Here is a 20,596-nt window from a genome sequence, read left to right as displayed (position 1 = left end):
ACTCACCTTCTATTTGCTGATGACTGTCTCTTGTTTTCTGAGGTTAAACTGCATAACGTTGATCATCTTATTGCATGCTTGGAGCTGTATTGCAAAGCCAGTGGCCAACAGATCAATCTTAAGAAATCTTGTCTCACCTTCAGCCCTAACACTCCCAATCGATTCAAAAGGTGGATTTCCCGTACTCTTAAGATTCCTTATGGGAATGGGCCATCAAAATACTTGGGGTTGCCATCTGAAATTGGGGTGTCCAAATCAGAGGTATTTAAAGAGTTGGCCGATAAAACTAACAGAAGAGTTCAAGGTTGGAAACACCAACTTCTATCACCAGCAAGAAAATAGATTTTGATTAAATCAGTGGCTTCTTCTCTATCTACCTTTGCAGCCTCTCACTTTACCCTTCTTGCTTCTCATCATAATACTGTCCGAAAGGCTATGTCAAATTTTTTTTGGGGCCAAAAGGAGCAGGAAAGGAAAATGCACTGGATCTCTTGGACCCGTCTGTGTCGATCCAAAGAGAAGGGAGGGCTTGGGTTTAGGGACCCTATTCTTCACAACCGAGCTCTCCTTTCTAAGGTAGCTTGGAGGTAATGGGATAACCAAGATTCTTTTTGGGCTCGATTTATGTAGGCGATTTACTTTCCCCATGGCGATTTTCTTAAAGCTCCAGTTGGTAGTAGTCCTTCTTGGGTTTGGAGGAGCATATTGGCATGCAGGAAAGTGCTAGAGAATGGTCTTCTATGGAGGATTGGTGATGGAGAGAGGATCGACATTTGGGGCAGTAATTGGGTACCTTCTCATCCCAATTTTAAAATCCAAGGGCCTAAACCTCTCCTTTGTGATCTTCAGAAAGTCAGTGACCTTATCGATCCTATTAACAGAGCTTGGAGAATGGATCTTTTGAATGCTTTCTTTGGCCAGGTCGATCGTGAGGCAATTTTGAAGATCAGACTCAATTTAATTCTTCGAGAGGATTGCCTTGTTTGGGGAGGATCTCGAAATGGGATTTTCTCGGTGAAAACAGCGTATCACCTTCTATCTAACCAAAGAGATATCCTAACTGAAGCCGAGGCCTCTTCTTCCTGCAGGAAAGAATGGCAAGAGATTCCCCCTAAAGTCTGGAAGCTAATTTGAAATTGCAAGACTCTTCCCAAGATAAGGTCTTTTCTATGGAAATGCTGCACTCAAGGCCTTGCTACTGGCGAAAACCTAAAAAAACGCAACATTCCCATCGATCCTGGTTGTCCTAGGTGTGGGGCAGAGATGGAATCCTGCAACCACATTCTCCTAGACTGCCCCTTTGCTAGAGCTACTTGGTTCGGCAGCGATTTAACTTTCATCGTCCCAAGCAATGCCCCTCCTCGGCCCGAGAACTTGTTGCAAGCGTGGGATCGGTTCGGTTTTCCCTCTAAGAAGAGCAGTGCTGAAGTGTTAAGTCTCTTCTCCTTTGTGTGCTGGTCCCTTTGGCTAGCGAGGAACGAGTTGATTTTCAACCACAAGGAGCTCTCACCGGTTGAAGTCTTCTCCAAGGCCCAACAAGCCTTTAACGGTTTCATGGACATTGAGAATGGCAAAGTTTTAAATACTGGTCAAGCGTTCGGCTATGTGGAGACATCCCCTACTCCGAAATGGAAATCTCCTTCAGCTGGCACTTTGAAACTGAATTGCGATGCGGCTCTCCCAAGAGATTCTATTATGGGTGGGGTGGGATTCATCATACGAAATCACTTGGGTATTCCGTCTATTGCAGTCTCAGAACCCCTTGTGTTTGATGAAGCTCTTATTGGTGAGGCTTTAGCGATTCTCAAAGGTGTTAGTGCAGCTGCAGATGCGGAGCATCATCAAGTGGAGGTTGAGTCTGATAATTTGGAGATGGTGACTTTCCTGAATGGTGTTAACTCCCATCCTCCGTTATCAGTGGCTAGTATCGTGGAGGATATTGCACATATAGCCTCAAGTATCCCCTATTGTACTTTTGTTCATGTTTCTAGAGGTGCTAACTTTGCTGCACATTCTCTAGCTAGGATGGCCTTGTCTTTGGCAAGTATGACGGTTTGACCAACTTCCTCTCCTTGGCTTCTTGATATTTGTAATCAGGATGCCTTGAGCTCCTCTTGCCCACTTCAATAAAATCCCTTTTTACCACAAAAAAAAAAAAAGAAAGAAGAAATGTTGGTTTTACAATTGTCAACCCTTGTAGCTTTGCAAGCTGAATACCCGTCCCCTTTTTATTTTTTAGCCTTCATTTGTTTCCCTTGAAAGAGACGAAGATGGGTTGAGGAGTTTGAATCGTTATTCCCTCCAATTCGCTGCCCTTTCCAATTCCTCTAATTCCTCACATGGGGGCAGAAATGACCACCCTACCCCCTGCCCGAAAACATTGCCCAAAGTGGGGTTCACTCCCCCCTATTAGAGAAATTGGAGGTGCCCACAAATTGGAGGTGATAATTATTTGAGGAGTTTCCAAACTTTTTTAGCTAGTAGGGCCTTGTTCATATGAATGGGGACTGTTCTGAGTTCAATCCTACTAAGTTTCTAGGCTTACAAATGGAAGACCAAGTAACAATTGGAACCAATTTCTTATCTCTAAAGCTCCAAAAGAAATCTCTACTACTCTGATCCGGATTATTGAATGCTCGGATGAGGGAGGTGGAAGCAAGACATAAAATTGAGGTATAGCAAAAAAGGGTAGATTGGATGAAAGTATGTTGGCCCGCGGATCTAAGAAATTTAGAGTTATTTGTTCTTTGACTGCTTGATAGATGGGAAAACATCTTAATGGATCATAGAGCCCAGCAAAAAAGCTAACTTGAGAGGAGGGAGAGCCCAAAGTGTTATGAGCACATGTCAAGTCACTAAGGCAACCAATGTGAGACTCAAAAGTGTAACATACCATATGCTTCTTCCGCTTAATTAGTAGGCAAACTAAGTTTTACGAGACTCCATGACTTAAAGTGAAGGGGGAAGTTTTCCTTCACCTATGATGAATGGTTTATCTATGAATCTATATGATCATCATTGTTCTCTTATATGTTTTAGAGGTCTAAAATGCCCTTCAATGATCCTAGGCACTCATGCAAGTGCACAATTTAGCTCGTCTCCGGGAGGCGTGCGCCCAGTCTTGCCTAGGGGCATCCAGCGGTTGAGCTATGTCGCACACATCTCGGTGCATGCCTAGGGATGTGTGCTACATAGCCCAACAGCTGACAGTGCCTTGAGCGTTCCCTACTCCCTAGAGACGATCGTGATCCGCAAGTGCATGATGGCCATCGTGAAGGATTTCCTCCTTCACCTTGGCTTAAGGAAAATTAGGTCCTTCGCCTTTATTTCCAAATTGTTAATATTTATTCTAGACTATTTTAAAATTATTTGACTCGGCCTGACTCGTTAGTGACTCTCCCCAGTAAGAAGTTTCAACAAGTCGAGTCGACTCATTAAACCTGTATTCCAACCATCGGCTTAAAACCCGTGTTCGTCACTTCATGTGCTTCTCTTCTTCCCTAACCCATGCGGCGGGAAACAATCCGAGAAGTGTCGGAAACTTGAGGGACTTGGTCTGAGTTTCTGGGGTAAAACCGAACAATGAAAACCCTAGTTTTCCTTGAAAGGAGATAAAATCCCACTCTTCCTTTGCTTCTCTTACGAAAACCTCTGTCTCTGTGTGTTTCACAGAGTGCCTCGCGACCATGTCGCCAATGGACAAGAAGATTGACGCTGCAGAAAAGGAGGTAAGCTCCCATTCCATCCTGACCAACTGCCATCTCTCTGTTAGTAAAGGATGCCTTTATTGTTTAATCCTGATTCTCGACCATGTTTGTAACTACTTTGTATTCTCACATACTGAGTGAGTTAGCTTGTTTACAGTTCTTCAATTACACATTTTGGGAGTTCCGGACCTTTTGGGGTGGATTTTATAGTGAGGTTTCTGCTTGTTACTTATCAAAATTGAATATATGGGCTATATTCAATTTTACATTTTGGATAAATTAAACGGTTTCTAAGTAAAGCACCAGGATTTTGGTACTTTGGGATCAGCATAAATGTGAAATCTCTGGGCAAAACACTATACTAGTTAGTATGCATGAGCCTACGAACCTTGACCTTGAACTGCAGGTCTCTTCTCACTTGTATATATTTTACGTGTCTAATAAACTCGCCAAGATGAAATTTTGTCCATTCTGCTCCCATTGCTGCACAATGTAGATTTGAAAATTGGTTTGTTCAAATCTGATGGTGTTAGATCGTAAAAGTCTAGCATTTAGAACTTTGTTTACCACCTGTTTGGGCAATACTAATTCTATGTATGAATTATTAGTGGTTTTAGCTCAATAATGCGTCTTATTATCATTTTTATTCTGTAATGAAAATGTTTCTTTGGTTGGTATTTATAAATTTTCTTGGGAGAGGGTCACTTTTTTACTCTTTAAAAAAAATAATAAAAAAATTGATGTCCTCGCCAACCATTTTTCCTGTCTTAATTCATGTTCACCAACTATAATGTGGTTAGGTTCTCGCTGAAATTGTGAGGTGGACCCAAAAACATGGTATGAAGGGTGCCAAAGGGGGCTGGAAAGAGTTTTTGAATTTCTATGATAAAAGGTTCGGTTCTAGCGTAAGTGATCCTGCACGAAGGACAGTGGATACATTGGCTGCATTTTTGAAGACATTTATGAAAGATGAAGATTTAAAGGTACGCTAACAAAACTAGGAGTCAATAATATTGTAGTTTTCTAAAGACTTTGGGATGCATTTTTGCTCATGGAGATATTCCATTATCAATGATATTGTAGTTTTCTACCTTCTTGACTGCAGGTTTTGGCAAAAGTAATGCGGTGCCATTCGAACCGTAAAGCACTTGTGGAACTTTCTAAGAGTTCTCCAGACCTTGAGTCCCCTCAACAGGTATGATTTTGATAGAACATCTTCAGTCGTAGTCAATAGACATTTGTAGATTCATCATGCATATCTGGTGTCTAATCAGATAATTTTTGTTGTACATGGTGCCAGAGGTGTCAAGCTTAGGCTTTCACCATGCCATCATTAAATTTTCGATTCCCTCCCCTCGCCCCCCCTCAAAAAAAAAAATGTACTATAATTCTATTTTAACTGTTATGTTGGCAATGCAGAGGCTGGTCCGCCTGACTCTTGAACACCCACAGTACTCATTAAATTACTCATTCCCATCCCATAGTGAGGTTCGGCACTGACTCTAATTCTTAATTCTCCCTGTCATTATGTATTCTGTTTATCTTTTTCATCAAAGTTTATATTCAGGATTGCTTACTTGCACTCTTTGGTTTAATTGTTCTATTTCTTCTCTTGTCTGTTGCTGACATACTCCCTTGTATTGGGTGACATTTCGTGCTGTGAAGCTAAATAGAATTACCATCTATGCACATGAAGTTGAAAGCTAACTTGTAAAATTGGCAAAAAGTAAGATTAGCAAATGCACCTCAGTAATGAATATCCACTTTGAGACTAATGGTGGAGGTGGTAGAACAGATGTTTCCCCAATATAGAGGAAACAGTATGGCCATCACTTATAAAGGCTTCATAATGGTAGTGCATTGAAGTTCTCCCTGTGTGTGTTGGTATAGGAAAAGAAGGATTGATAATGTAGTCCTTAGATAGGTAGGAGACCTACTAGGAGTCAGTTCAACCAGGATCTGTAGAACTGCTGGTTCGATGGAGGCAGAATTGAGGTTTTAGGTCAAAATTAGGGTTAAAGTTAGGTTTAGGTTAGGGTTGTCTTATATGGTAATGATAGGCAGGTGTAGGGAAGTCTAATGATATAGGTTTTATGATGTGTGAGTGAATAGAAGTAGGTTAGATGAGTTGGACAGCAAGATAAAGTTATTTGAGACAATTCCTAATGGAGGTAGGAGAAGGGGATTCTAGGGTTAAGGGTGGTGAGGGTCTGATGAAACTTGGATTGAGTGTCAATAATGATGTAAGGGATGTATGCTGAAAGTTTGGTTTGAAACTGATGGACAGATTTGAAGTTATGGAGGAATCCTAGTTAGGGTAGGAGTGAGAAGAAGAAGGTTTAAACAAAGTTCAGATTCAAACTTACTGGATTTGAAGAGATCTTCATTGGCAGCAGCTTTGAACTGAACAATGTGGTTTCACGATCTTCACGATGCAAAGAGATAAGTAGCAGCCCTCCCGATCTTCACGATGCAAGGAGTCGATTGGAGATCCATCAATCCCTTCCACCTTGATAAACCCACAAGGATGCAACACTCTCAAGGAGCAACAACAGCAATAAAGGCAACAAGCATAAAATTTAGTTTTTATTAATCAAAATTCGTGTGCAATGCTGGCCTCCCTTACAAACTTATATAGAAGACTCAAAAATAGACTTAGACACTAAAAAGGAAAGGCCTAACCCAATCCTTAACCTATTAGCTAACTTAAATTGACTAGGAAACTGAAATAGACTCAAAATAGAGTCCTAATCCAGCCCAACTAAACAATTAAAAGAAAAACTTATAAAATTACTTAAATTGAACCATTGGTTGAACCGGTTCAATTTAAAACACCAAATAAAAAGCTAAGTATGGAAATAAAACTAAGTATGAGAGCTAATCCCGTATGCAACCTATTTACCCATATTTTAGGCCCATAAAAGTGGCCTGTTACATTAGAAACCCATGGGATCAAAGGTCCAACATGTATGTAACCCAACCCTAGACTTATTCCTAATAAAAGAAACCCAGTTTGGTGATAAATCTACATCAATTGACTTACTAAATCATGTTTATTCTGAATCAAAAAGTAAAATCTGAAGTTGAGTGCACTAGTTTTGACTCTTATTTTGGCTGATAGCCTCCTCCATATTTGGAGCCATCATCAAAAGTTATATTGATGAAGAAAAGAAGGCCCTCTATACTATCCTGGCCAAGCCAACCTATACAATAAATAAGCTTTTTCGTCTTATTGTTTGCCTCTCAGCACAATTGGTTTTAACTTTTTACATAGGGGTAAATGATGTAATTTCACATAAAATAGGTTTTAGTGCCTAAAATGATCAAAGATCCATGGGTTTAGAGGGTAGAGAGTGATTGATCATGATGCTGTGCATGGTGCTTCTTGCTTGAGAAAGATTGAGTTATGCAGGCAGATCAGATTCTGGTAGTGGTGGTGTGGGTGGTTCCTCTTTGGTACCAACTAGGCGAAGGTATCATCATCAGTGGCATTGGAGAAAATGGTTTCTCTATCAATATTAACTGCAGAAGAAACCGCTAGGTCCCACGAAGGGGGCAGCTGAGAATCGGTCTCTGTGGAATGCCTGTGGAGATCATTTGTGGTTTGTAGATGGACGGTCATCAATTTCCCCAAAGTGAAAGCTAGGGCACTATGGAGCCATTACATTGAGGTTAGTGGATATGACTATTCTCTTCTCATATACCCAAAAGGGGACTCTTAAACCCTTCCTGGTTATTTCTCCACCTACCTCCAAATCATGGATCCTAAGTGGGATTGTTTTGCTACTTATCAGGGCACCATTGTTAACCACTTCGACGAGGCCAAGTCCATTCAGAGGTACTCGTGGCATCGATTCTCAAGCAAGAAGAAATCTCCTGGTTGGTGTGACTTCACCCCTTCTTCCACAATTCTAGGTCCCAAAGTTGGTTTCCTCTTCAGTAAAGACTTTAACTTCAAACCAGGAGAGGTGATGAAGTGGTGAAACTTGAGGAGCGAGAGCTATCACAAGTGAATGCTTTAGATACATGGGGTCAACCATTAACAAAGAGGGTAGTATAGAGGATGATGTTTCCCACAAAATTAAAGCAGGATGGATGAAGTGGAGAGGTGCATCAGGAGTTTTAGGTGACAAACGCATGCCTATTAAGCTTAAAGGGAAATTCTACAAGACAATAATAAGACCAGCGATGATATATGGGGCAGAATGTTGGGCTGTTAAGAAGAGTAATATAGATAAGATGAGTGTAGCGGAGATGAGGATGATGTTTCCCACAAAATTAAAGTAGGATGGATGAAGTGGAGAGGTACATCAGGAGTCTTATGTGACAAACACATGCCTATTAGGCTTATAGAGAAATTCTACAAGACAATAATATGACCAACGATGATATATGAGGCGGAATGTTGGGCCGTTAAGAAGAGTAAGATAGATAAGATGAGTGTAGTAGAGATGAGGATGTTGAGGAGGATGTGCGGCAAGACCAGGAGAGATAGAGTAAGGAATAATTGTATTAGAATTGAATGGGGAGTTGCACCAATCCAGGACAAGCTCCATGAGAGCTGTTTGAGGTGGTATGGTCATGTCCAACGGAGACCCATGGATGCATTAGTGAGGAAAAGTGACTAGATTCAGTTTGAAAGAGTTAAAAAAGGTAGAGGCAAGACCTAAAATGACTATTGGAGAAGTTGTAAGAAAGGATATGCATGTGGTAGGGCTCGATCCTAGTATGACGGCGGATAGAGTTGTGTGGAGGACAAGGACCGGTGTAGCCGACCCCTTGTAGGTGGATGTTCCTGGGATGCTGCTTTGACTATTGCTTATACTTTTTTCTTTAGTAATTTTATTTTATCTATTTTATTTCCTTTTACTCCTTTTTTACTTTTTTTTTTTACTCCCTTCTACTTCTCTTATTTCTATTACTGTCATGGCCTCTCCGGATCCATGTAGCCGACCCCATTTAGTTGGGATATAGTTATGGTCGTCGTTTGTTCAAAGACTGTTCATCACTGTTGATCTCCTCATATTGAATGAATCCATTACCTTCACCCGTGATAATAATGAGTTACAGTCTTCTTCGTCATCGTCCTTGGTTGTCGTCACCGGTCTAGTTTTGGATGTATCGAGTGGGAAGCTCACTTGCAAGGTTCATAATTCAGTCTTTTTAAAAAGATGATCAAAATCCAGAAGAAAATGAGTGCTGTTTTCCTTGTTGGGGAATGTAATATTTGGATTAGTGTCTCCCAGAGCTCTCTCAATGTGTCTGGAGAGGAAGGACATAGAGAAGTCTGTTGTTCCCAACTCAAGCTGCTTGTGTTTGTTCCAAATGTCGGTGTTAAACCAGAAACCTGCTTAACAACATGCACCAAGACTCGTATGGGCACTTTGCGGAGAATAATAGTGTGGACAACACCAATCTCGGCTGGAATCATTACATAAAGATGTCGGACTTTATTGGGTCAGAGTCAGGATTCCATGTTGATGATACTGATGTATTCAACAAATCATTCCATGCATAGTTCCAGGTTTCATAATTATCAAATGTTATACATCGTTCATTACTCATCAAGACATCAAATATCTTAGATATATATGAAAATTTTAGGTGCTTAAACTAAAAGAAGCTTTAAGGAGGATCAAAGTAGGCAAGACATCAGGCCCAGATGGGGTCCCAATAGAAGTGTGGAAGAGCTTAAGATTATGTGGTTTATCTTGGTTAACCAAGTTGTTTAATAAGATTATGAGCACAAGGAAAATGCTAGATGAATGGAGGAGAAGCATCGTGCTTCCGATTTATAAAAATAAGGGTCATATTCAGAGTTGTAATAAAAGTATAAAACTAATGAGTCATACTATGGAAGTATAGGAGAGAGAGTTATTGAAACTCACCTGAGACAAGAAACTACTCTCACAGAGCAATAACTCTCTCTTGAGACAAGAAACTACTATCACAGAGAACCAATTTGGTTTTATGCCAGGAAGATCTATGACAGAATCTTACTTAGGAGATTCATGGAAAGATTGCAAGAAGGATCTCCATATGGTCTTTATTGACCTAGAAAAGTGTTTCAAGTAAATATGTGGACATAATTAAAGACATATATAATAGTGTGGTGACTAGTGTAAGAATTGTCGGGGGGTCAAGGATCGGCTTTAAGCCCTTATTCGTTTGCTCTTATCATAAATGATTTAACCAGAGTCATTCAAGATCCGGTTCCTTGGTGTATGCTTTTTGTTGATGAGATTGTTTTGGTGGATGAGACAAAAGCAGGGATTAATGCCAAATTGGAGTTATGGAGATCAACCTTGGAATCAAAAGGTTTTAAGATAAGTGGAACAGAAACGGAGTATATGATATGCAACTTTAGTTACACTAGGACGGATAATGAGGTGGTGAAAATTGATAAGAGGGAGATTTTGCAAAGTGATTATTTTAGGTATTTGGGCTCAATTATAAATAAAGGTGATATGAAGGATGATGTTTCACAGAGAATTAAAATAGGATGGATGAAATGGAGAGGTGCATTTGGAGTGTTCGGCGTATTCCTTTAAAACTTCAAAGGAAAATTTTATAGGACAATAGTAAGACCAACTATGATGTATGGTGCAAAATGCTGGGCAGTTAAGAAGCATCTTATAGATAAAACTTAGTGTAGTTGAGATGAGGATGTTGGGATAGATGTATGGCAAAAGTAGGAAGGATTAAGTAAGGAAAGATCAAATTAGAGCTGATTTGGGAGTAGCTCCCGATACATGATAAGCTACGAGAAAGTCGTTTGAGGTGGCATGACCATGTTTAATGGAGGCCTTTAGATGCTCTAGTATAGAGGAGTGATTTGATTCAGATTGAAGGAGCCAAGAGAGCTAGGGGTAGACATAAAAATGACTTTCGGAGAAGTGATGAGGAAAGACATGCAGAGCTTAGGCCTTGTATCAAGTATGACCTCGAATAGAGCTGATTGGAGGGTAAGGATCAATTTAGCCGACCCCATTTAGTTGGGATAAGGCTGAGTTGTTGTTGTTGTATGCATGGGTCATTACAAAGAGTCAAAGATATGGGAGTCAAGAATACAAGCAAGTCATCCCTATGCGTCTATGCCCATCCTAGGTCCTAGTACCACATCGAGTTACGGGCTTGATCAAAATCGCTTGAATGTTGCTACTGCTGTCAAAGCAAGTTATCCTTCGATTATATCGCAAATGCTGGCCATGTCATTGTATTACAGAAGAAGCTCTCGAAGTCCTCCACAACTTTTTTTTTTCCAAAATTTTGTTGCAGGGAAATTCTTTTTCTAGAAATTTAAAAAATATTTTAAAACAGAAAATAAAATCGGGCTCTGTGAAGTCATATATCAGGTTACGGTGTGTAACATATAAAAAATTGAAGGCCAACCATCAAGTCTTTGCCCTATTTTTGCAAAAATTAATTTTTGGAAAAGTGATATACCTTCAATTTTGAATCTTACACAAATCTTCGTACAATGTAGTAAATCGTTGCTTCCAATTTGTTCCTATACTGCCCAACATGTTTCACACTGTTACGGGAGTGATTTGGCCAAAAATGACAAAAATCAGAGTTTTCCCAAGCTTTCCAGTTGAAACTAATGAAGTGAACGGAACGGGTAAAAAATTTGACCCATTTCGTTTGAAATATGGCATTTATCATTAAAGCAAATTAATGTTTTAGTCAAAATTTCACCGAAATGATAAATGATTCAAGTTAAGAGTATGGTGGCAATTTCATAATTTCTGATAAGCTCAGAACCCATTTGGGTGAAGGACACATAAGTTAGGACTGAACCGTAGTCAAAATTGAACATAAAGGAGTATTCTGGTAATTAGATTGGCCTTGGGATTAAAATAGAAATAACATTAACAAATAGGGCTATTTGGTAAATCAGGAAGAAGCAGCCCTTAACCGTAACTAATAAACCTAGGTTGTCCTCAACCTTCTGATCAAACACAACTAGTGGTAACCTCTATGAGTTCAAATGAGGGATCTCTATCATAAGAGGTCCAATTGTCCTGAAATTTTAGGTACCGAATCGCAACACCTAGTCCTGTTTAATCCAACAAAAATCAATCCCAGAAATCAACTAAAGAATTAGAGGGATAGTTCTGAAATCAGATCTGGCAAAAGGGAAGAACCAGATCAGAAGTTCGATTTGGAACTTCCAGTCCAGGCAGCCTTTTGGTCTCAAGACTTTGCAACCTGAGTCCATCTAGGTTAGGGAAGTAAATCCTCAATCTCAGTAAGAAAGATTCAAGTATGAGGGAGATTGAACTCAAACTCTAGGGGCTGAAGTATCGTCCAGAAACAGAGCACGATGAACAGAATTCTTAAGAGCTGAAACAGAAAAGAGAAAATTCAAGGAGAAGGATGGATTGTGCCTAAGATGTTAAATAAGATGGGAGGAAGAACAGAATAAGGAGGAAGAAGAGGATAGAGACCAACTTGGTCACATGCAGCTCCATAGCTGTGCGGCAAACTCAACTTGATTTTCATTCTATTTTTCTTTTTTGAAAAGGCAACTATATGCATATCTAGAATTAAAAAGGCAACTACTCAAACTCCATACTGAACAATTCAGACTCCTACACCTCTATCGTGGCTAACTCTCTAATAAAATAAAAATAAATTTCAAATTACAAGAATAACCTAAACAAATAAATAAATCCTACTAGATCGAAACCATATTTGGACCCTGTTTGTCTCAGTCTGGGCTTCCAAACAGGATTGTGCCTGTCCAAAAATATATTACTGCATCAAGTAGCTTCTCGAAAAATGGAGGGTTGCTTGGAAGGAGGAGCGACAGAGCCAGGAAGTCTGATGGACATCTGGGTAAGTTCACTTTGAGGATTTTCAATGTCACGAAGTTGAAGGCTCTCCATTAGCACATCTGAAACATTGTAGTTGCAGCGGTGTTGACATCGGATAAGGAGGTGGAAGATGAGGAGGAAGGGTAAACACGAAGGGTTGATCTTCAGCAATTGCAAATGAGAAGTCACATAACTAACCTTGTTTGGTTTTTAAGATGGAATCTGACTTTTTGGGAAGGCTCCCAAACTTCCAAGTCCAATTACAAAACTGTCCCCATCTTAAAACATTGTACTATCTTATAGGCTGGGGAGAAAAAATGGTTACAAAATCTGTTGTAACCAGCTCGGTTACAAAGAGATTCCACCCCCCCCCCCCCCAAAAAAAAAAGAAGAAAAAAAAAGGAAGGAAACTTCACGAGTTTTTTCTGATTTAGGCATCTATTGAATGGAAGTTATGTATGGCATGAAAATGTATATATACTCCCGGAAAGATGCTTTGCTGTTATTCTTCATATGTTCTGAGAATATGATCCAATAAACATATATGGTTTGAGGACCCCCTGCTTGGTTTGGTAATGTTGGCATCCATGAGAATGACAAGTTCAATAAAGAACCGAAGATGCATTAGAACAAGCCTCCACAAGGAGATGAGAGCTTCCATGAGAGCTTCCAGGAGCATCTCTTACCTGAGGCAAATTGACCAATGCTCTTTAAAATTTCCTTCCAATTTTGAACGATCATAATCATATGTTTTTGAAGTCTGGGAGTGTGTATCCATTATCAGCACAAAAATAGAAAATATATGAAATGGACAGTAATATATGTATGAACATGTGTCTATACTCCCCTGATCACTGGGCTTTTCCTACTCATGATTGCATTGAAAGGGGGATTTACTGTTAAAAATAAAATGAGATAGTGTCTGAATGCTATGGCAGAGCCAATAATGCAGTTAAAGTTGCATCAACCGTAAGGAATTCTTCATTAAATGTTGAAGAACTTATACCAGGAACTTAGTAGTGTATATATTTCACTAGAAAAAGATGAGGGGGCAAGCAGGATTGAAAACTTTGATAATGTTCATGAAAACTAGTTCCAACTCAAAAGGTAAAAACTGGTTGGTGGTCGAAGTATTATGAAGTGAAGATTATGGTGTGTGCTGTCTGACATTGTTTATGGAAAATCATATTCACAGATTTGTACTATGGAAATATCATCCATAATTTTTTTAACTACTTACAATCTGCTTTTACTATTCTGAAACATCCAGTATTTCATTTTTTATTTTTTTCATCCTTCAATGGTGAAACAGGAATGGGTGGTTACAAAGCTTGGTAAAAGTTCAAAAGCCTTGAAGTCCAATGCAATGGCTGCTATTGATTGTGAGATGGTTCTTTGTGAAGATGGTACAGAAGCCGTAGTGAAAGTATGTCTTGTGGATCACAATTTGGAGGTATGTTCTTTCTGGCATTTAAATATTTAATTAACTGCTTTGATGATTTTGGGTAACCTTTGTTCAGGTCTATTGTAGGGACCAATTATATCACTTCTTTTTAAATTGGTGCCTTAATAATAATAAAGCTATCCCTAATGAATGAGAGTTTTCCATGCATTTGCTTTTTGTTTTCTTGGTATCAGAGCCACTATCGTGACTCTTAAATATTCTTGGGGAATGTTTCAGGTCAAACTTAATGAACTTGTTAACCCAAATAAAGCTGTTGCCGATTATAGAACTCATATTACTGGAATCTCTGCGAAGGATTTGCGCAGAATTAATTGTTCATTGGCAGATGTACAGGTGACATGGCATTGTTGTTGAAGTTTCTCGAGTCTTATATTCTTTTTTTCCTTGCTCTGACCAGATATGGGTTATTATGTAGGAATCATTGAAGAAGCTACTGTCATGTGGGACCATTTTAGTTGGCCATAGTTTGAATAATGATCTACGTGGTATATTCCCTGGACTGTGCTCAAATTTATTAATTCTTTTTCTACTAATATGAGTTTCTTAGACGACTTTGATTATTAGACTTTTTTTTTGCTATCCCAATTTCTTCCTTAGTCTCTACTACTAGCACTTTTACTTTTTGGCTTTTTGTGTTACAGCATTAAAGTTGGATCATGCAAGAATAATTGATACATCTTTTATCTTCGAAGTTCTGGATGGACCCAGAAATCCTTCTTTGAAAGATTTGTGTAAGGCAAGTTTCTGAGACATTGTTTACGGCAACATTTCACTTCTCGTAAATTTTTAACCAATTAACAGATCTGCTGAGCTATAACCAAAATTTTTTGAACTTTGATTAACAAACTGGTGATTCCATATTTAATTGGTGCCTTATATTTCCTTCCATGATAAGCTGAGTACCACTTATATTACATTTGAATCGACTGATTTGTATTTTTATTTATTTATTTATAAAATTTTTTTTTGGGTTTATCCTATCTAACTACCCAATGGGACTTTAACTACACTACAAGAGAATTTTTAACCACTAAAGGAGGGGGGGGGGGGGAAAGGGTGCCTTATGGCACAAATTTGAAACAGGAGAGTCGATCCCTTGACCTCCTGGGGGCATGCACTCTACTGGCAAGCCACCAGCCAACTGACCAAGCAGCTGTTCACGATTGATTTGTATTTATATCATGCATGCAGTTAACAGTTATTAATGATATAGTTTAGACAACTGTAATATCTCATCCTTCCCTAGAGTTTTACAGTGGCATCTTCGCCATCCTGTGAAATAATAAGGCTATGTTTGGATGCCAAAAAAAGAAAAAAACATAATTAGACAAAAATCATGATGATGGAATGATTGATTATGTGTCTCTCTCTCTCCTCAAATTCTTTTTTTTTTTTTTTGGATTTTTTATTTTATTTTCTTGGCTTCCAAACATAGCCTTATAGAGTTCAAACTGTACGTACTCAATTTCAATTTAAAAAAGGGCATACCCAGTGCATGAGGCTCCCGCCACTGTGGGGTCTGAGGAGGGTCATAATGTACGCAGCCTTGCCCCCGCTTCATGGAGAGGCTGGTTCCTGACTCGAACACGGGACCAATTTGGTCACAATGGAGCAACCTTACCGTTGCACCAAGTTCCACACTCAGATGTCTAAGTACAATGAAGGGAAGAATTAAAGATCAAAAACAACTCTAATACTTAACACAAAACAACTCTAAGACTCAACGCAGAGAGGCTGTTTCCCGACTTGAACACGTGACCAACTTGGTCACAATGGAGCAACCTTTCCGTTGCACCAAGTTCCACCCTCAGATGTCCAAGTACAATGAAGGAAAGAATTAAAGACCAAAAACAACTCTATGACTTACAAAACAACTCTAAGACTCGACTCACAGCGCAATAGGGACACACCGTCTGTTGTACTAAACACAGTGCATATCTTTACAGTACTTTCTGGGATGTTTTACCTTTCAGGGGTAATATACATTCTCCCTTCCTCATCCAGATTTATGACAGAAAAAGAAGAGAGTAGAGCATAGTATACAACAACAAAGCCTAAAGGCCAACAATCTCATATGAGGACTTCATGACAGGAGATTCACCCATATAAAAAGAGTCTACCCACATGCCACACCACCCTTATCCTCCAAGAAATAAGAAAAATTCCCCACACAGCAAGAGCCCTGGCCCACATAATAAGATGTAAATAGCGCCAAGGTCCACCAACATGAGACGGAAGCCAATGAATAACAACGGTTGAGCCTTGTTCAACCAAAATCCAAAGATAGCTTCATACACTGAATAAATTGCCTTCAACTCTGCCTTAATAGAATCCCACTATGCCAATAGGGCCCAAAAAGGCTAACATTACCACCCCCTCATGGTTTCTCTACAAACCACTAGGCACCAACACCCGGCTTTGCATCTATTTTTTGAGCAAAAGTTCTCAATCATTGATAAAAAACGATATGCACACGGTTTCATTTACTTTCCTTTTTTTTGGGTGTTGGGGGGGGGGACGTTTTCATCATAAATATTGATCTGAAAAAATGGATGTTGAAATCGATTGATTCCTTCAAGGTCACAACCATGCTACTCAAAAGAATGTTAATTTATTTAGATAAAATGTGTGGGTTCTTTTTCTTGGGGAGGAATTCCTTCAAGGGCACAACCACACTACTCAATTTCAATATCTTGGTAAAAAGTCATAATTATCCCATCTTGTATCTGATAACGACCATTGGTTTTGTTTTTTTGGGAAGGAATACCATTTGCATATTTCGATGATGAATTTGGTAGCTTTAGCTGTAGTCATTTGCATCTAACTTGGATTTCACTGTCACTTCTCTCAGCGAAATCTTAACTCATCCTCCTTTCTCTAATGGCACATATTTTCCCCAAGGATCCACTTCCAAGAGATAAAGAGCTCAGCATTTCATTTTTCATTTTCTGATGGAAAATATTTTAAGAATTCTATAAAATCAGAAATTTGTAAAATTACTGATCTCGTGGCAAATTGAAGCAAAGAACCAAGATTATGGTGGGCAGATGAAAATCTGTATGGAAATTTCTTGATCTTCTTCTTCGCGGTGGACCCACATGAAAGGGAGAAGCTTATTATTCACAATTATTTTTGACTAAACAAAAGATGTCAACAAAAACAACAAACTCAGCCTTATCCCAACTTAATGGGGTCGGCAACATGGATCTAAACAAAGTGAAGTATGTAAAATTGCGGTCTAAACATACAAAGGAGAATGAAGAGAAGGGAAAAGAGGTATGTGAAAGAAAAAAGAAGATGAAAGATGAAAGTAAGAGGAAAGAGGCACAACCCAGTAAGTTAGGAGAATCTCAGCTAAATGGGATCTGCTCCATGGATCCTTGCCCTCCAATAGGCTCTATCCGAGGTCATACTTGATACAGGATCTAGACTATGCATGGGTTTTACAAATACAGATTGTCAAAAAATGTCATGGGTTCCATCATGGTTTTTGGACACAGCTTGTTCCTCTTCTTTAAGTAATTGGTGAAAAGAAGAAAAGGACAGAGAAGAATAATTTTGGACTGAGCTTCTTCTTCTTTTGTCTCTTCTTTAAGTAATTGGTGAAAAAAGAAGAGGACAAATGAAAAGAATGAAAAAAAAAAAAAACTAGAGTAAGGTAATGAGCCATTAATGAATCAGTTCTTAGTTTATTACCAAGTTTTGTGAGTGTTTTAATGACTAACTATGTTGGTTGCTTAATTTTCTTTACCTTTAAATCTTTGACAGTCTGTGTTGGGCTATGAACTTCGGAAGGAAGGTGCTCCACATAATTGTCTTGATGATGCACGTGCTGCGATGAAATTAGTTCTTGCCAAGATAGAGCATGGTTTTGATGATGCTATAAAGTTACCCCGCAAAGATGTAAGTTGGAATTGAAATAGTTCTTATCTTTTGTTTAACCAATGACAGTCCTTGCTAATTCATATTGGCTCTTTGAAATTATAGGTACCTGAATCTGAACAGGAAAAGCTGCTGCTTCACAGAATACCAGTTGATGTTTCTATACAAGAATTGCGGAACATATTTCCAGAGGAATTCAAAATAGAATTTCAGGTTGTGTATACCTTATGGATGGAAATCTTTTCTTTTGAGAATTCTAAACAAGGCATTACCATTTGAAAAATGCCACATGTGTGTCACATGCCTGGGTATTTGGACCCTGAAACGTGGGTGTTATCAAGACCTTCTACATCAAAAAGATACTATTACTCTCCAAGATTGAAAATTTTATTGACCACTACCATTAATATTGTTGAGGGTTCGAAAGTGCAATTAGATGGCTAGAATAATCTTATCAGATCAGTTTTAACTTGTACGACCTGGGGAGACCTTGGTGCAAGAGCTGCACTCACATACACACAGGCATGCAGATGCTAGGTTGCCCTGTTATTTGTAAATTCAAAATCTAACAAATTGATTTTTCATAGAAGTTCTGAGTGCAATGCTGAATTTTCTGCTGGCAGGCAAAAGGAAATGCTCGAGGACAAAAATACTCTGTATTTTCCATTTTTAAAGATCGACAGAAGGCAAATGAAGCATTTGAAAGAGTTCAAGGAGATGTACAGCAGGTATGCTTCATCAGGAATTTCTCTAATTTGATTTCTGATTTGTCATGATCTATGCCAGTGGTTTTTTCATGGAAGAGTTTCTATGTCATGATGCCTCCTTATAGAAGCATATCACTATAAGAAACTATTTCCCCTTATTAAGCAACTTTCAAATTTTCCTTAAAAAACATGCAGCTATAGTCAAGTTGTTTGACTTTAACTGTCGTGAGAACACGCTCCTATGGAGTTAGGTGTGTCATGGGAAAACTTGTACCTTTTGATCTATAACCCCCCCCCCCCCTTTTAATTTACATTGGACATTTTCAATGTTAGCGGTAGTTTGTTTAAGATCAGATCTCGATTGTCTGCCCTATCTGGTTGTTCCAACTCTAGCATAAATGCAAATTTCCACAAATGATAGGGGAACTTGGAGAAAGAATTGCTTGCTGTGATCATGAACTACGGAGTTGTAACTCTTTTTTCTTTTCTTGGTTTCTCCTCTGACAGGATTCATGTGGACTGCCCCAGAAACTAGTTTCGATTCAGCTTAGGACTGGACTAACTGCCAATCTCTATGTCCGTAAGATGGCATGTGCTGATCCCTCTGACCAATCTACTTCTTTGGAAAAGAGATTAGCCCAAGTTGAAGAGCTCATCAATAAGTCCAAGAAGCAGAAGACAGATATGGTGGTCACTGAGGAATTGGCAGAGCCAAAGACAATTTCAGATCAGTGTACTCATGTCAAAGAGATCGAAAGATTGAAGCAGGAACTGCGCCAGAAGGATGATGAACTTCATAACCTGCAGAAGATACTCTCTGCTCTTACGAGGAAACATGGGCTTTGAAATTTATGTGCATGGATAGATGAGAATACCTTTTTTTAATATTGACGAAAGAATATCCTAGAGCTGACGAGAATGAACATCCACACCAGCCAGTAAGCAGAGTAAGTTATCATCTGAAACAGTGAAAGCTTTAAGCTTAGACACCTTAAACAATTACCAGGCCTTGATCATTTGTCTACACAGGCATTTATTGTAAGGAAAAGGTTAGTCTAGGTTTAGGATGTTGGTATTACATGTTTGACTGTAATTTCACTATGTTAACCTTCTTCATGTCATTAACATATGTTAGGAGTTGTATCTCAGGCCATCCAGGTAAGGAAGGGCAAAATAGGTTATCGTAAATATCACAAATGCAGTGACAAGGGTAAGCTGAGTAGTAGGATGAAGAGTTCAGAGAAAACTACCTGGAGAATAATGGGGTCCTTTGTTCTGCGGGTGTTTACGGCTAGGGAGGAAGAACTACTGGCTGAGGGGGAGGGTGTGGGTGTGGATATGCCCCATGGCGAAATTGCTGGATTTAGATGGACATGAAGAAGAGGCGATGGAATGGCATATTAATGAACTGCAGCTGCCACTGGAGTCTGAAGCCTGTTTCTGATTTCTGGTGATATTTGCAGACATTTTGAGTGCAAATGTTCAGTTATTATAATTGTTATGAGAACTCTGTACCGGAGATCCTCTACAGCTTCACATGTGGAACCCAAAGCCAATGGGCATGAACATGTGAATCACCTAGTCATGTTTTAAATTTCTAAAACTAATATGGCTTCTCAGAGCCATTATAAACAGTATTTAAAACGTGGGACTGTTCAAATAATAAGTAAGGGTGTAAGAAAAATGCAAAGGAAGAATCCTATAAATGGTAGGAAGAATAACAGGGAAGTTATTCATTCCTTTGATTTAATTAATATAAACGTTCATGGATCTTTTTTCACTTGGAGTAATAAGAAAAAGGGAAAATATTCTCTATATCCTGCGCTCAGACACTTGGGGGTTGACTGAAATGACCACCCGCCCCCCTAAATGACCAAAATGACCCCCCCTGTGTCTCGGTGCAGCCTGTGCTCCCAGGCTGAGAACATTGCCCCTAACCAAAAACCCTTTAAATTAATGAAGGAGTGTTTGGATAGGTGCATGGATAGGCCTGATTGGGTTTCCTTATGACCCTGT

General features: G+C 39.1%; 2 protein-coding genes across 4 annotated transcripts; both read left to right on the top strand.

The window, feature by feature from the left end:
* The first annotated feature begins 1,263 nt into the window (after window positions 1–1,263).
* LOC122648024 lies at window positions 1,264–2,058 on the top strand. Its single transcript, XM_043841299.1, has one exon. The coding sequence runs from the start codon at window positions 1,264–1,266 to the stop codon at window positions 2,056–2,058; it is 795 nt and encodes a 264-aa protein (XP_043697234.1).
* A 1,457-nt stretch (window positions 2,059–3,515) lies between these two features.
* Window positions 3,516–19,452, top strand: LOC122648025 (small RNA degrading nuclease 1-like). 3 transcript variants are annotated; one of them, XM_043841301.1, is made up of 12 exons: window positions 3,516–3,728; window positions 4,528–4,690; window positions 4,813–4,902; window positions 5,127–5,195; window positions 13,839–13,979; window positions 14,208–14,324; window positions 14,407–14,476; window positions 14,633–14,727; window positions 17,760–17,894; window positions 17,979–18,086; window positions 18,497–18,601; window positions 19,088–19,452. In XM_043841301.1, the coding sequence occupies exons 2-12, from the start codon at window positions 4,547–4,549 to the stop codon at window positions 19,424–19,426; spliced, it is 1,413 nt and encodes a 470-aa protein (XP_043697236.1). In that variant the 5' UTR covers window positions 3,516–3,728; window positions 4,528–4,546; the 3' UTR covers window positions 19,427–19,452. The 3 variants fall into 3 exon arrangements, with proteins under 3 accessions (XP_043697236.1, XP_043697235.1, XP_043697237.1); XM_043841300.1 differs by having other exon boundaries at window positions 4,508–4,690; XM_043841302.1 differs by lacking the exon at window positions 3,516–3,728 and having other exon boundaries at window positions 4,565–4,690; window positions 4,791–4,902.
* Window positions 19,453–20,596: the final 1,144 nt, after the last annotated feature.

This window comes from Telopea speciosissima, unplaced genomic scaffold, assembly GCF_018873765.1.
Source record: "Telopea speciosissima isolate NSW1024214 ecotype Mountain lineage unplaced genomic scaffold, Tspe_v1 Tspe_v1.0366, whole genome shotgun sequence".
NCBI classification, from domain to species: Eukaryota; Viridiplantae; Streptophyta; class Magnoliopsida; order Proteales; family Proteaceae; genus Telopea; species Telopea speciosissima.
Note: the sequence above shows the minus strand (reverse complement) of the source record. Positions and strands in the feature narration are given on the sequence as shown.

Coding starts and splice junctions, on each gene's coding strand:
- LOC122648024 (XM_043841299.1), top strand. CDS start 1,264: ATGGAATCCTGCAACCACATTCTCCTAGACTGCCCCTTTGCTAGAGCT.
- LOC122648025 (XM_043841300.1), top strand. CDS start 3,687: ATGTCGCCAATGGACAAGAAGATTGACGCTGCAGAAAAGGAG. Junction 4,691..4,812: donor TGAAAGATGAAGATTTAAAG/GTACGCTAACAA, acceptor TCTTGACTGCAG/GTTTTGGCAAAAGTAATGCG. Junction 4,903..5,126: donor ACCTTGAGTCCCCTCAACAG/GTATGATTTTGA, acceptor TTGGCAATGCAG/AGGCTGGTCCGCCTGACTCT.